Raw genomic sequence first — 15,589 nt, forward strand, 5'->3', positions numbered from 1 at the left:
AGGTGGGTGGGTTGGCCATTTTTGCCAGGACTGCCCTGGGTTGGAGGTTGGAGGTACAGCCCTGCTATCCCAGCTGGCCACAAACTGGGATTTATCCTGTTTTCAATAAACCCCAGGATACCTAGGCACTCCCAGGGCCACTGGCCAGCCTGCCTCCTCTACACACCTGTGAATGGGAGTGCAGGAGAAGGGGTGAAGGGTAGAAAGGGGTCTGGAGGCTTGAAGAAGGGGAGCTACAAATGGTAAGAGAGGCGACCCAGACAGAGGGAGAGAGGCAGCCAGGTTGGGCAGGAGATGTGGGGAGAAAACCTGGAGTGGGGGGGGGGGGGGGGAAGAGGATGCAAGAGTGAAAAATAAGGTAGAACTTGGAGGCAGGAAGAAGTGGGGAAGGAAGAGAACAATGAAAGGTGCAGGGAGCAATGGGGTCAGATGCTCCCCCACAGGTCAGGAGACAGGAGCAGGCACCTTGAGGCAAACACTCCATCTGGCAGGTACTGATGAGACAGGGAGGGGAAGAATGGGTACTGTGGCGTACTTTGGAGACAGTCTCTGTGCTGAGAAGAGATTTCCCATGTGATGCACCAGTTCAGAAAGTTAGACAGATCAGCCCAAACCAGAGCAGCCAATGGATTCCCCTCCCTCCCCACGCCAGAGCAGTGCCTGCAGTTGCAGAGAAACTGGCCCAGCAGCTTTCGGAAGCAGGGGGCCAGGCAGCGCCCTACCTGCATGTACGCCTGCTGGCACCGCTGCACCAGCTGGTGGAAGGCTGGAGTGCGCAGGTGGTTGTGGACATGGGCAGGGTTGAGCCTCTGTAGTGCTTCCATGATGATCTCCTGCAGCACAAAAGGGCTCAGCACCCCCTTGGCTGCGCCAACGCAGAACTGATGTACATAGTTTACACCTGCACAAGAAAGGGGGGCAAGAGCAACAGGGTGTCAAGGAGAGAGGAGAAACCAACCCATGAGAAATCAAGCAGCTCCCAAGTTTGCAGCACTGGCTCCAGTTGGAGAGACCAGCATCTGAAGCTGCACTTCCCATACGAGGGAGAGGCAGAGACCAGGAACCACAACCACACTCCAGCGGACAAGCATTCACACCCCTAAGTATCTATCGGGGTGAGCAGAGATGGCCCCACTCCTGGTGTGGCTCCCAACTTACATCCCTTTAAAAGAACATGAAAGGAAACTGTGCACTGGGGGGATCCTCCAACTAGCAAGACACTTGGCTAGCCTCCGTTTCCATTCCCTCTGCTTTCCCTCTTGGGACACATGGACACACAACATAAAGTCCTTGATAAAACTGGACAATTTTGGAGTTTCCACCACTGCACTGGGACCAGTGCAGCTTCCCAGTGACACTAACAGTGGAAGCCCTAGTGTAGCTGGGCTTTGGGCATTGTCGTCTATGCCTGCTCTTCCCGCTGGAGGGGGTGGCTAAGTGGGAGAATCAGAAATTTGCTGTTCAGACCAGACCAAAGAGGGCTGGGGAAATAGAACTGGAGACATGCGCTGTTCAGAAATCCTGATGGAACGTTGTTTTGTTGCAATCTGCCAGCTGGCAAAATCAGAATGTTTTGCGGAGATGGGGCCATTTTGCTGAACTACCAAAGAAACCTGGAAGCATGTGGGGTTCCCAGGCTTCCATGGTCCACGCAGTCTGCCCCAGGGCTGGAGAGCCAAGGCTTCCAGGGTCCACAGCTGTGGTGCACTCTACCTGCCCCTGGACTCCACTCCCTTTCACAAAGAATTTCCATTTTTTTTATTTTTGTTCTTTATTGAAAGTAAGTTTGGAAATATCGAAATCCTCAGTGAAACAGAATTGCCTTTCTCCACACAGTTCTCCTGGTGAGTCAGGCATTTATCATTACAGAGGGTCTCAGAGAGCATGAATACCAGGAAAGGCAGGGGTGGTACAGGGTGTCTTAGGTCTGTGTCTGGACTGCAACACTTAGGGGCCATTGAAAATGCCAATTAATGAAATTATTGGAGCACTGTGTCCTGTCCAACTCCATGTGCTCTTTCAGCACCTTGGAATTTCATCCTTAACCTGCTATAGAATCCAGAGAGGTCACCATTGAATGGGCTGAGGGGAGCTGGGATTCTCCCAAACACCCCAGAGAACAGAGGCAGAAGTGGACCCAACCAACTCTTTCTTGGTGCAGTTGTTCAATTCTGTGGCCCACTGATTCTGTCCTAGGAGATGAGAAAACAGGGCCTTTCCTCCAGGGCACAGAACCCTGCATGCAAGGGCCAGAGAGCTCCCCTGCCCCTTACCTAGCTTGGCAGCTAACCCCAGGAGCCATTTCACATCCTCTGTATAGGGCGGGCTGCGGGAGAAGTTGTTGGGATGGTCGTTGTGAGCTCTCCGGCCAAGCATCTCCAGTGCCAGCATCCCTGCAGGAAGGGGACAGTCAGAGTCAAACAGCATTCCAAACAAGCAAGGAAGAGGCACCCTGCCCCATGGAGATTCTTCCCCTATCCAACTGACCTAGCGCTATACCATCCTGTAGGCTGACATCAGATCCAATGAGTACATTTCCCAAACCTGAGGAACAGCTCTGTGTAAGCTCGAAAGCTCGTCTCTCTCACCAACAGAAGTTGGTCCAATAAAAGGCATTACCTCACCCACCTTGCCTTTCTGATACCCTGAGACCGACATGGCTACACCACCACTGCATACAGAGCAGATCCCCTGGCACCAAACAGCTCCCCAGGAGATAAAGTGCACACCTTGAAGATAACTAACACAGGTGGAGCTGAAGGGCAGCTAGCAACCCCGCACCAATCCCAGGCTGGAAATCTCTGCAGAGCAAACAGCTCCCTGGGGCTGCAAAGGGACTTAATTAGCGCTCTTGACAGTTCTGGTTGCATGCGGGGCCCCAAATGTTTTGCTAGGTGAGCTGGCAGTTTGGTATCCTAGCAGCACATCCCAATAGTATTGCTATTGGTTCCCCTTTGTTCATGGACTCAGAGCTTACACAGCCAGAAGGGACAGCTGTGATCATGTTGTCTGACCTCTTGCATAACACAGGCCATCGGACTTCCACAAAATAATTCCTGTTTGAACTAGACCATTTTTTTTAGAAAAACATCCAATCTTGACTTAAAAATCGCCAGTGATGGAGAATCTATGACACCCCATGGTAAATTGTGCCAACAGTTAATTACTCACTCTTAAAAATCTGTGCCTTCCTTCCAGTCTCAAATTTGTCTAGCTTCATCTTCCAGCCTTTGCACATTACTGTATCTTTGTCTGCTAGACTGAAGAGCCCATTATCCAGTATTTGTTGTCCATGTAGGTACTTCTAAACATATCAAGTCATTCCTTAATCTTGTTTTGGTTAAGCTAACCAGATTGAGTGTGTTTTCCAGTCCTGTAATCGTACTTGTAGCTCTGCTCTGAATCCTCTCCAGCTAACCATTCCTAAGCTGCGGACACCAGAACTGGGCACCGTGGTCCGGCAGTAACAGACAATCTAAAGCAACATTCAGCTGCAAGAGACAGACCATGCAGCTATGCTGCAATGCCCACACTTCTGTCATTTCAGCTTTTCCAGTCTTGTCACTCCTCTTCCTAGCTGTGCCCTCCCCAATCCTCTCGCTGGCTTATCACTTACAGCATCAATTTCAAGCTCCTTGTCCTCATCTACAGGCCTCCACCCCATTCCCCCCAACACGTGCTCCCTCTCAGCCCTCATGCTTCAGTGCTCTCTTTTACCACTTCCACTCGGTGACTGTCATCATCCTGCCTCTGTGGCTGCAACCAGAAAACGGTTACTAACCTGTTTGGTACCTGTTGTTCCTGCTTCCCTTCCATGAGTCCTCCTGTTGTTCTGTGAGATGTGTTACACATGTCCGTTCCACTTCAGGTGTGTGCACCCAGTGCACTAGCACCAGAGATTTTTCCCTTAGCAGTACCTATTGGGGCAGCACATGTACCCTCTGCTCACGCTGCTACACAATGACAAAGGACGGAGCTACCCCTGACCCAAGTTCCCTCAGTTCCTTCTGACCAGACAGACTTCAATAGATAGCTGTGGATTTGCAGAGCTCGATCCGCTTCATATCCACAGATATCCATTTCTGCGGATTGCGGATCCAAATTTTATGTCTAAAACCCTGTAAATCTGTGGCTATCTGCAGGTCATTTTTGCGTATCGGATGCAGATACAAGTGACATGGGGATGCAAAGAAGTGAGCGACTGCCAATTGGACAGTGGAAAGCAGAGAGAGCTACTAGGTGCACCCTGATGGAACTAATAGGCAGAACTTGCTGCTGCAGGTATAACAAATAGTCCAGTACATGTTGTATTGGAGCTTGGAACCAAGAAACACCTTTTTGCTGAGACCAGAGGGAGAATCTTTTCCACTTCAAGAGGTAAGTGCACCTAGAAGATTTTCTACTATTCCAGAGGACATTTTGCACATCCCTTGAACAGAACTCCTCCTGAGGTATTAACCAGGGAGCATTCAGTCTGTAAGGTGAAGGGCTCCAGGTTGGGATGAAGGAGGTGACCGTGGTCCTGCGAGATCAGGTCCAGGTCTGGCAGTAGTGTCAGTGGAACCCTGGTAGAGAGGGTCAGCAGTGTAGAAAACCAATGATAGTGAGGCCACGCCAGTGCTATGAGTATAATAGAAGCATGGGGGTGTTTGGTTTTTAAGAGCACCCAGGGTAGGAGCTGAACCAAAAGGTATGCATACATTAGATTTGTCTTTCCAGACAAGAGAGAAGTGTCCAGAGACCCCAAACTATGACCTCTCATGAACAAAGCTGATGTGTCGTTGGGTTGCAAACAGGTCTATGTGGGGAACGCCACAAGGTTGGAAAATGTGTCTGATTCTATCTGGGTGGAGAGACTACTCATGGTGTCTGGTACATGATCTGCTCAACAGGTCTGCCAGACTCTTCTGGACACCCAGAAGGCAAGAGGCTTTGAGGCGGATTGAGCTGTTGATGCAAAACTCCCAAAGCAGTATTGCTTCTTGGCCCAGAAGCAATGACTGGCCGCCACTCTCTGTTCGCACAGAACATCACTACAGTGTTGTCTGTAAGAACAGACAGTTACCTTTCATAAATGTTGCTCTTCGAGATGTGTTGCTCATGTCCATTCCATGTTAGGTGTGCATGCTCGCCACATGCATCAGTGTCAGAAGTTTTTCCCTCAGTGGTATCCATAGGGGACTGTCTCTGGCGCCCTATGGAGTAGCACATGAATATACTGGTATAAGAGGTACCACCAGCCTCCCTCGGTTCCTTCTTGCCAGAACTTCGACAGTGGGGAAGGAGGACGGGTCATGGAATGGACACGAGCAACACATCTTGAAGAATAACAGTTACGAATGGTTAGTAACTGTCTCTTCTTCTTCGAGTGCTTGCTCATGTCCATTCCACTGTAGGTGACTCCCACGCAATACCATCGGAGGCAGGTAGGAGTTTATGGACATGTCGATTGCAACACAGCTCTGCCAACTCCAGCGTCATCTCTGGCTTGCTGGGTAATGGCATAATACGTTGTGAACTGTGTACCAAAGACCATGTCACAGCCTTGCAGATGTCCTGGATAGGGATGTGCACCAGGAAGGCAGCGGAAGATGCTTAGCCCTAGTCTAGTGAGCCTTCAATATCGGTGGAGGCACAGCCTGCGACAACGCGTAACAAGTACGGATGCAGGTGGTGATCCAATTTGAAATCCTCTGAGAGGACACCAAAAGACCCTTAATCCTTGTGCTATCACAATAAAGAGCTGGGTTGATCTGCAGAAGGGCTTGGTGTGTTCCAGGTAGAACGCCAGGGCATGCCTGACATCTAGAGTGTGCAGCTGCCTCTCCTCATTGGTTGTGTGAGGCTTTGGATGTGGGACCAATCACTTAGGAAGCAGGGTAGCGTTTCGGAAAACACCAGGGTAGGAGAAACTGGCAACCTGTCCTTGATGAGAATGTCAGACTAACTGCTTGGTGTTCCCAGGCTGTTTGGATGAGCTCACGGCGAATGAAAGAGGCAGCACAGGTGATATTCTCCTGTAACTTTTCCCTTTACTCCTTGAGACAAACAAGCATTCAGCAACCATGCAGGAGACTGGGATATCTCAGGAGGAAGGCACCCTCTTTAAGCAGCCCTGGTGGGCCCTGTGATCGTTTTGGGGTGGTGAGGAAATACTGCATGCTACCGCCCATCGGGCAATCAGGAGGACACACCCAAGGCTGGCTGAAGTGGAGCTTCCCCCAATTCCTCCAAAGGGGGTGTCACTGAGGCAGACTACCCATGTTCAGTACCACGCTCGGTACTGGAAGCCGCTACCTGCAGCTCTTGCCATGCAGCTTCATGACATCTGCTGGAGGATGCAGAGGAGCGAGAGTTCATAGACAATCTGGAGGAAAACCCCCACAGGTTCCAAGAGAGCCACTGATACGGTCACAAAGCGGCTCCCTACTGGCCAACCAACACAGAGGCTCTGCTGGATACCCGAGGTGACTTGGAGGAGAATGATGCCTTATGTGATGTGGCTGCAACACATAAAACCCAATTTCTGACTCTGACAATGATCCTGAATCATCCGACCAAGGAGGTGTGGAGCCTCTTGGTGCCAGGAGTCTGGAGAGGACAGCATCAAGGAAATCTTTGCCTGCCTGCGTAACGACAGTACTGTACAAGGGGGTACCTGAATGTCCAGAAGTGCCTGCCAAACTGGGTACTGGATTCTTGTAGCTGGTAAATACATGCAAGAATCGCTCAGTACCAGATGAGATGTCTCTTGAACTGCCGACATAGCTGAGGTATTAACCAGGGAGCACTCGAAAAACAGGAAGGCTGAAGGTAGGCGTTGAGTTGCCTCCATTAGAAGGTGCTTTAGTCTGACCTCCCAGTCCTTTTCAGTTCTGGGCTTAAAGTCCCTGAAGATTCGGCACCTGTCCCTGATGTGAGCTTCTCCTAGGCACTTCAACACATGGAGCACAGATCACTAACTGGCACTGGCTTCTTGCATCCATCACAAGGTTTGAAGCCTGGGGACGGACGCATGCCCCCGTACTGGGCGTTGGTACCCCAAACTGCCAGGAACCATAGTGTGCATTTAATACACCAATTTGAAGAAAAAGGAAACAGACTAGTAAAAAAACTACACCCAATATAAACACTCAGACAGAGAGAACACTTGCAGTAGCAAGGTAGACAGCGCCAACAACCATCACAGGTGGTAAGGATCTGAGGGGGGTTCGGGGCAGCTTTGCCCTTTATACCATGGCACAGCAGCACAAGGCTGCCAAGGGTGCATGCGCCACATGGACAGGTACCGCTAAAGGAAAAATCTCCGACGCTAGTGCCCGGGGCATGCGCACCCCTGAAGTGGAATAGACGTGCAATCACACAAAGAACTCCCCCTGTTACAGGCTGATGAGCACCTTCTCCTCCCAGAGCACTCCTGAAAAGCCACTTCTCTTCCAGGCACCCTTCCCTTCCAGCTTCTTGCCCCAGATTTACCCTGGCTCTCCCTGCCCCAACCTACTGACCTGTGTCTGTCGTCCCTGTCTCGCAGTAGACACTGTTCAGGGAACGTGTTTGTAAAATTTACAGCACCGTATAAATTAATATGATCTGTGACCAGTCACAGGCCCTGGGGCTCCAACACCCCCAGGCCAGTGACAGCCCAGGTCGGGTTTCTGGGGAATTATTTATTGTCTTGTAGCCAGTTTGCCCAGGATGCATATGGGCACATGTGTAGCCCAGGGAGAGCGAGAACTGGAGGCATGGCCATAGCTTAACAGCTCTGCTAGGAGCAGCAGAAACTGAATCCCAGTCTCCTGCATGGCTGCTGAACACTCATTGGCCTGCAGAGCTGTATTTCATTTCATCCCCTTCATAACCTACCAAACTCCTGGACATTCATTTGCTGGATTATTGGACTGTTTCCCCATTGCATGTCTATCTACCCTTCCTGTCTGCATAGCTACAGCAGACTGACAGTGCTCAGCAGAGATACTGGACAGTCTGAAATTGCTCTGCCTCCACACCTCAGAATCAACATGTGACAGTGAACAAGCCTTCCCCAGGGGACCATGGTGCCATCACCACCAGACTGGTGTAGTAGGGAATTACCATACAGCGGTGAGAGCCTCCTGCAGCCCTGCCCTGAATCCCTCTCAAGAGAGCCATGGGAGCCATGATTGGCTGTCCTTACCAACTCGGTAGGCAGAGTGGAGGTAGTGCAGACCCTGGGGGCTCACAGGCTGACTGTGCTGTTCATCCTCTGAAGGAAAGCCCCCTGTAACAAGGGAGTTGGGCTGCGAGGAAAGAGCCGTCAAGGGAGCCCCCTGAATTGCTGGGAATGTTGACCCCGCATGGACACTCCCTACTGGAGAGAAGAAACAGCAGCATTAGGAGAGACAACCAAGCCTAGGAAAAGGTTCTTAACTCACCTTCTCCCTCATGATACACACACCCCTTTCTCCACCCATGCCATCCTGCTAACTGCCCCATTTGAAAGCTGCAATCATACTGGTGGAGAACAGCAGAGACACCTTTTAAGTGGACTGGAAAAAACTGGGCTATAAGGCACAGAATGGAAATAAGATCCATATTTTGCTTAAGAAACAGGGACTGAGTTTTCTAAAGAGGGTCAGTTTGGGTGCATTCCTGCCCCACTCTGCACACCATGTGTTACAGACGCTGGGACTCATTAATACACCATCTGATTTCTTTGCAATTCGGGCTTGAGGAAAACTGAAATGACGTTTCAGACCAATGTCTATGTGAACAGTGGTCAAGAGAGGGCAGCATGAGTCACGAGAGTTGTTGACTCCAGTGCCTTTACTGGGCTTAAGTAACACCTCTGATGGTGACTTGCCCAAGGAGGTGGGCCTCTTCCCAGGGTACCTCAGCTGAGTTCTCCACTGAGAGTTGGCTGGGACAGTCATTCAGAAGGAACACTATTAAGAAAGGTGGAATAGTAGGTGAGGTGGGGTCCACTCCCCCTCCCTCAGCTACATCTGCAACGTTGCTGTAGCATCGCTGTGACTCCAACAAAGCTCGGTATGGCGAGCGTCCTATTGTAGGCCAGCCACTGGTGCTTTTACATCTCTGACCATGGAGATGACAGCTGAGCTTCCACCAGAGCCAGCATCAATAAAGCTAAACCAATACTCAAGCAAGAGTGGGAAAACCTCTAAAAAAGCTCTGTGAGGGCAGAGAAGGAATTGAGGGGGACATCTCCCCAAGTACACATGGTAGAAGCTGGTATGTTATGTCAATTTATGCATGTACAATCTTAAGTAACATTAAGTGAGTCAATAAGGTGGACTCAGGCAAGGGATGAAAGTTTTTCTGAATCTCCCCTAGAGAAGGGCATGAATAGGGAGAGTTGTGGCATGCCTCACAGCTTCAGAATAGATGCCATTATTTCACAGCCTCCCTATATGCAACTACATCCATCTGGCTAAGTAAGTCAGCCTGGGGAAGAGTCTGTGTTCTCATTTCTTCTCATTCATGTTTTTTTTTCTCCAAAATATGCTCTCTGTTGCTGTGTACGTTAGTTAAGAGATGAGCATGTGTCAGATGCACGCTCCCTAGAAGACAATGTGTGTCTCATGACAAGATCTATCTGACCTCATCACACAAGCAGACAGAAAGATGTCGGAAACACAAATTACAAAGGTAAGTGAAACTCTGCCAAGGCAAGCCAAGGAGACTGACCCTAAGGGTGTGCTGAGCATCACCCAGAGCTAGACACCATCACATGGGTAAGCACTTTCTGAACAGTATCCAGGCACTGACAACAGTGTTTTAAAAACTAGAGAGTACATAAACTGCAAGAGAATCCAAACTCAGGTAAGTCGCATCCTGGCAGTCAGAGAGGAGGCACTTTGTATTCATTTACATTAACTTAGGATGAGCAAGCAGCCTGCAGGCTCCAGCACATGAGGGAAGAGAACAGCAACTGTTTTTCTAAGCTGAGAGTCACAACCACTACACAGCTGAAGTCTGAAGCTGAAAGTAAAGGCACTGGGCTGAGCAGACCTGGGGAGTTTTAAGATCCTGAGACCTCCAAGGTTTTTCTAGTCATTTTTACATCAGTTAAAATGAGTGAAAGTGCATTTTAAAAAAAGCAGAAAGAAGAGCCCCTTTTCCCTGAGCATCTGGATGGGAGGGAGGACAACGTGTCTAGCAAATACCCCCACTGTGCTGGCTCTTCCAGAACTTTATCGGTTGGGAGACACTGGCAGTACTTACAGTAAGAGCCAGCCCACTTCCAGATGCAATACTGCTCTTGTAGAAAGTGATGGTGTTATTCAGCCCAGGTCCAGCTTTCTCCTGCCAGAGCCATGCCTCACAGGAGCAGGTCAGTGATAGTCACACACAGCAGCTGTTCCCAGCACTGCACACTGGCCGAACTCCAGCCTGACTGCAGCATGGCAGAGTCACTCAGAGACTGTCCCTGACGTACTCCTGCTGACACAACCCTCTCTCCTAAGCATGTGCATTTGAGGCAAGACCATTTCCAAGCTCTCACGAAGATGACAAAGGCTTTGGAAGTCTCTGTGGCAGAAGTGTGGCTGCCTCCTGCTCCAAGTACCTCTTAGGAGCTGACCTCACAGCACCACAGATGTTACACATGCCTTCCCTTATTTGAAGGGCTGCAGATGGGAGGAGAGAGAAATAAAGCTCATCCAGTTAATCTGGAGTCAGACTGCTAGCAGGTGTCTGCCTCAATTCAGTCTGAGGGGTGAAACTCTGGAAACTTCAATGGATCGACACTGTGAAGTTCCACTTGCTGGTTTACTTCTGATTGGTGCATTAGGTGTTTCCCCATCATGGGCCTAACCTCCCTCTGCATGTGCATCTCTGGCCTGCAATGCACACGCTGGGCACATTTCAAAACAGTGATAGTCCTGTCCCAGGTGCATTGATCCTGTCTGGGATAAAGCTGGGAGGACTATGACCCACACTTTATTACATAGAGTCTGGGGGCCAAGATACTCACTTGCTACGTTGGAAGACAGTGACAGTCCTGTCTCGGCATGGTACGGGTGCACTGCAATCTGTGTCATGGATGGGACGGGCACACCGGGAAACGACACTGCTGTAGCTGCCAGAGATGGTGTTGTTACAGAATAGGGATACTGTGCTCCTATGAATGCTGGGTGGATACCCTAGAAAGGAAGCTGGGTATCAGTCATAGGAACGTAAGAACAGCCATACTGGGTCAGACCAAAGGTCCATCTAGCCCAGCATCCTGTCTTCCGACAGCGGCCAATGCCAGATGCTTCAGAGGGAATGAACAGAACAGGGCAATTTTGAGTGATGCCTCCATCATCCAGCCCCAGTTTCTAGCAGTCAGAGGTTTAAGGATACCCAGAGCATGGGGTTACATCCCACACCATCTTGGCTAACAGCCACTGACGTACCTATCCTCCACGAACACATTTAATTCCTTTTGGCATCCAGTTATACTTTTGGCCTTCACACCATCCCCTGGCAACAAGTTCCACAGGCTGGCTGTGCATTGCATGAAGGTCTTCCTTTTGTTTGTTTTAAACCTGCTTCCTATTAATTTAATTGGGTGACCCCCTGGTTCTTAAGTTATGTGAAGGGGTAAAAAACACTTCCTTATTCACTTTCTCCACACCAGTCATGATTTTATAGACATCTGTCATACTCCCTCTTAGTTATCTCTTCTCTAAATTGAAAAGTCCCGGTCTTAATCTCTCCTCATACAGAAGCCATTCCATAACCCTAAGCATTTTTGTTGCCATTTTTTTAACCTTTTCCAATTCCAACACATCTTTTTTGAGATAGGGCGACCATATCTGCACGTAGTATTCAAGATGTGGGCATATTATGGATTTATATAGAGGCAATATGATATTTTCTGTCTTATTATCTATCGCTTTCTTAATGAGTCCCATCATTCTGTCTGCTTTTTTGACTGCTGCTGCACATTGAGTGGATGTTTTCAGAGAACTATCCACAATGACTCCAAGATCTCTTTCTTGAGTGGTAACAGTTAATTTAGACCCCATCATTTTATACGTATAGTTGGGATTATGTTTCCCAATGTTCATTACTTTGCATTTATCAACATTGAATTTCATCTGCCATTTTGTTGCCCAGTCACCCAGTTCTGAGAGATCCTTTTATAGCTCTTCACAGTCTGCTTGGGACTTAACTATCTTGAGTAGTTTTGTATCATCTGCAAATTTTGCCACCTCACTGTTTACCCCTTTTTCCAGATCATTTATGAATATGTTGAATAGGACTGGGCCCAGTACAGACCCGTGGGGGACACCACTATTTACCTCTCTCCATTCTGAAAACTGACCATTTATTCCTACCCTTTGTTTCCTATTTTTTAACCAGTTACCAATCCATAAGAGAACCTTCCCTCTTATCCCATGGCTGCTTATTTTGCTTAATAGCCTTTGGTGAGGGACCTTGTTAAAGGCGTTCTGAAAATCTAAGTACCCTATATCCACTGGATCCCCCTTATTCACATGCTTGTTGACCCCCTCAAAGAATTCTAGTAGATTGGTGAGGCATAATTTCCCTTTACAAAAACCATGTTAACTCATCCCCAACAAATTATGTTCATCTGTCTGTCGGATAATTTTGTTCTTTACTACAGTTTCAACCAGTTTGCTCCGTACTGAAGTCAAGTTTACTGGCCTGTAATTGCTGGGGTCACCTCTGGAGCCCTTTTTAATAATTGGCATCACATTAGCTATCCTCAAGACATTTGGTATAGAAGCTGATTTAAATTATAGGTTACAGACTACAGTTAGTAGTCCTGCAATTTCACATTTGAGTTCCTTCAGAACTCTTGGGTGAATACCATCTAGTCCTGGTGACTTATTACTGTTTAGTTTATCAATTTGCTCCAAAAACTCCTCTGACGACACCTCAATCTGGGACAGTTCCTCAGATTTGTCACCTAAAAAGAATGGCTCAGGTTTGGGAATCTCCCTCACATCCTCAGCCATGAAGACCAATGCAAAGAATTCATTTAGTTTCTCCACAATGACCTTACCATCCTTGAGTGCTCCTTTAGCATCTCGATCGTCCAATCGCCCCACTGGTTATTTAGCAGGCTTCCTGCTTCTGATGTACTTAAAAAAATTTACAACAACTTTTTGAGTCTTTGGCTACTTGTACTTCAAATTCTTTTTTGACCTTCCTAATTATATTTTTACACTTCATTTGCCAGAGTTTATGCTCCTTTCTATTTTCCTCACTGGGATTTAACTTCCACTTTTTAAAGGATGTCTTTTCGCCTCTCACTACTTCTTTTACTTTGTTGTTTACCCACAGTGGCACTTTTTTGGTTCTCTTACTATGCTTACTATGTTTTTTCATTTGGGGGTATACATTTAAGTTGAGCCTCTATTGTGGTGTCTTTAAAAAATTTCCATGCAGTTTGCAGGGATTTTACTTTTGGTACTGTACGTTTTAATTTTTGTTTAACTAACCTCCTCATTTTTACTGAAATTAAATGCTACAGTGTTGAGCCACTGCAGTGTTTTCCGTACCAAACGGATGTTAAATTTAATTATATTATGGTCACTATTACCAAGTGGTCCAGCTATAGTCACCTCTTGGACCTGACCCTGTGCTCTACTTAGGACTAAATCAAGAACTGCCTCTCCTCTTGTGGGTTCCAGGACTAGCTGCTCCAAGAAGCAGTCATTTAAGGTGTCAAGAAACTCTCTCTCTGCATTCCCTCCTGAGGTGATATATACCCAGTCAATATGGAGATAGTTGAAATCCCCCATTATTATTGAGTTTTTTTTTATTTTAATAGCCTCTCTAATCTCCCTGAGCATTTCACAGTCACTATCACCATTCTGGTCAGTAATTCTAGCATGGAATTACTATCCATAGAGATTCTATGGTACAGTTTGGTTCATTTAAGATTTTTACTTCATTTGATTCTACTTTACTTTCTTTTACATATAGTGCCACTCCCCCACCAGCATGATGTGTTCTGTCCTTCCGATATATTTTGTACCCTGGTACAAATCCCATTGATTATCCTCATTCCACCAAATTTCTGTGATGCCTATTATATCAATATCTTCATTTAATACGAGTTCACCCATCTTATTATTTAGACTTCTAGCACTGGTATATGAGCACTTTAAAATCTTGTCACTTTTTAGCTGCCACCCATTACATGATGTAATTGAATGAGACTTTTTATCATTTGACTGTTTCTCATCAGATCCTACCTGTATTTTATCTTCCATACTCTCCTCCTTACTAGACCATAGAGAATCTCCATTAATAGATCCTCCCCTAAGGGATGTCTCTGTCCGAACCACATGCTCCTCCACATGGGTCGGCTTTCCCTCAGCCCTTAGTTTAGAAAGTGCTCTACGACCTTTTTAAGTGCCAGCAATCTGGTTTCCTTTTGGTGTAGATGGAGTCCATCCTTCCTGTATAGACTCCCCATTTCCCAAAAGTTTACCCAGTTCCTAATAAATCTAACCCCCTCCTCCCTACACCTCTGCTGACTAGACTGCCAACTCTTCAGGGATGGGACATTTCTGTAGCGTGCCTAGCATACTTTTGGCACTATCGCAATACAGTTGTAATGCCAATAGCTGATACTACACTTAATGTTCTCAAGTTGCTTTACATGCATTACCCACCCATGGGAGGTAAGTAAATAAATCTGCTTTACAGATGGGAAAGCTGGGTTAGAGACATGAAGTGACTTGCCAACAAACACTAAGTGAATCAGTGGCGGAGCTGAGACTGGAGCGCTAGAGATCTTGGTTCCCACCCCAAGCTCACCCCACTAGACTATGTTCCCTCTCGAAGAAGCTGAGCTAGGTTATCATGAACACAGAGGATTATCTATAGAACACCAGGCCACTGATGGTGACTCACCTGGGGGTACGCTGAGCCAGGCACAGGGAAGACTGCTGGGCGTGGCATGTGCTGGATTGGGTGTCCAATATACTGAGGGTTACAGGGTATATGGGTCTGGAGAGTAGTGTAGGGGTGCAGGCCCTGGGTGTGTGCATGTGCCATTGCCGGCCCGGCCATCGTATGCTGCTGGTAGATAGTTGACCCCACAGAGATCACTGGCACTACTGTGGCTGCTGCTGTCACTGCAGCTGCCACTGTCACAGTGGTGGGCTCAGCAGTCACCCTGCTGTCTGTCAATCCACGCACTGCTTCAGAGCCTGCCCGGGCACCACTGGCGCTGCAACCAGTAGCTCCTTCTCTCTGCGCCGGGGTCCCACCAACAGTCTGTTCATACAGCCAGTACCACTGGTGTGCCACTTCAAACAAGACTTCTGGGTAGACCCCACCTCCTTTGGCTGCCTCTTCCACGGCCATGCAGGCCTTCTCCAGCATCAGGTTATCCTGAGAAAGGGGCAGAGAGTGGAGAAAACAAACCCGACAGCATGAGGGATAGGAGAAAACTGCAGCAGGTAAGATACCAAGGACTGCAACACGCCTCAGAATGGCCAATGCTGCCCAAAGCAGCCAGCCAGCAGGATAATAACCAGACACTACCCACAAAGGATAGAAGAAATCTCTATAATGCAGCACTGGAATCAGTGCTGTGTTACTCTGTCTTCACAAGGCAGGG

The 15,589-nt window shown here is 48.1% G+C and overlaps 1 protein-coding gene across 8 annotated transcripts in view; it reads right to left on the reverse strand.

The window, feature by feature from the left end:
• Positions 1-15,589, reverse strand: part of ZSWIM8 (zinc finger SWIM-type containing 8) — a 133,683-nt gene that overhangs the window by 2,208 nt on the left and 115,886 nt on the right. For 7 of the 8 annotated variants that reach the window (XM_039547612.1, XM_039547613.1, XM_039547611.1 and 4 more), the window contains 5 exons: positions 14,878-15,360; positions 10,973-11,141; positions 8,174-8,347; positions 2,274-2,393; positions 723-901 (listed from right to left, as the gene is read on the reverse strand). In XM_039547612.1, the coding sequence (XP_039403546.1) occupies positions 723-901; positions 2,274-2,393; positions 8,174-8,347; positions 10,973-11,141; positions 14,878-15,360 (1,125 nt within the window). The remainder of the gene's footprint in view (positions 1-722; positions 902-2,273; positions 2,394-8,173; positions 8,348-10,972; positions 11,142-14,877; positions 15,361-15,589) is intronic. The other variant, XM_039547615.1, reaches the window with a different exon arrangement.

The sequence above is a fragment of the Mauremys reevesii genome, linkage group 7 (assembly GCF_016161935.1).
Source record: "Mauremys reevesii isolate NIE-2019 linkage group 7, ASM1616193v1, whole genome shotgun sequence".
NCBI classification, from domain to species: domain Eukaryota; kingdom Metazoa; phylum Chordata; order Testudines; family Geoemydidae; genus Mauremys; species Mauremys reevesii.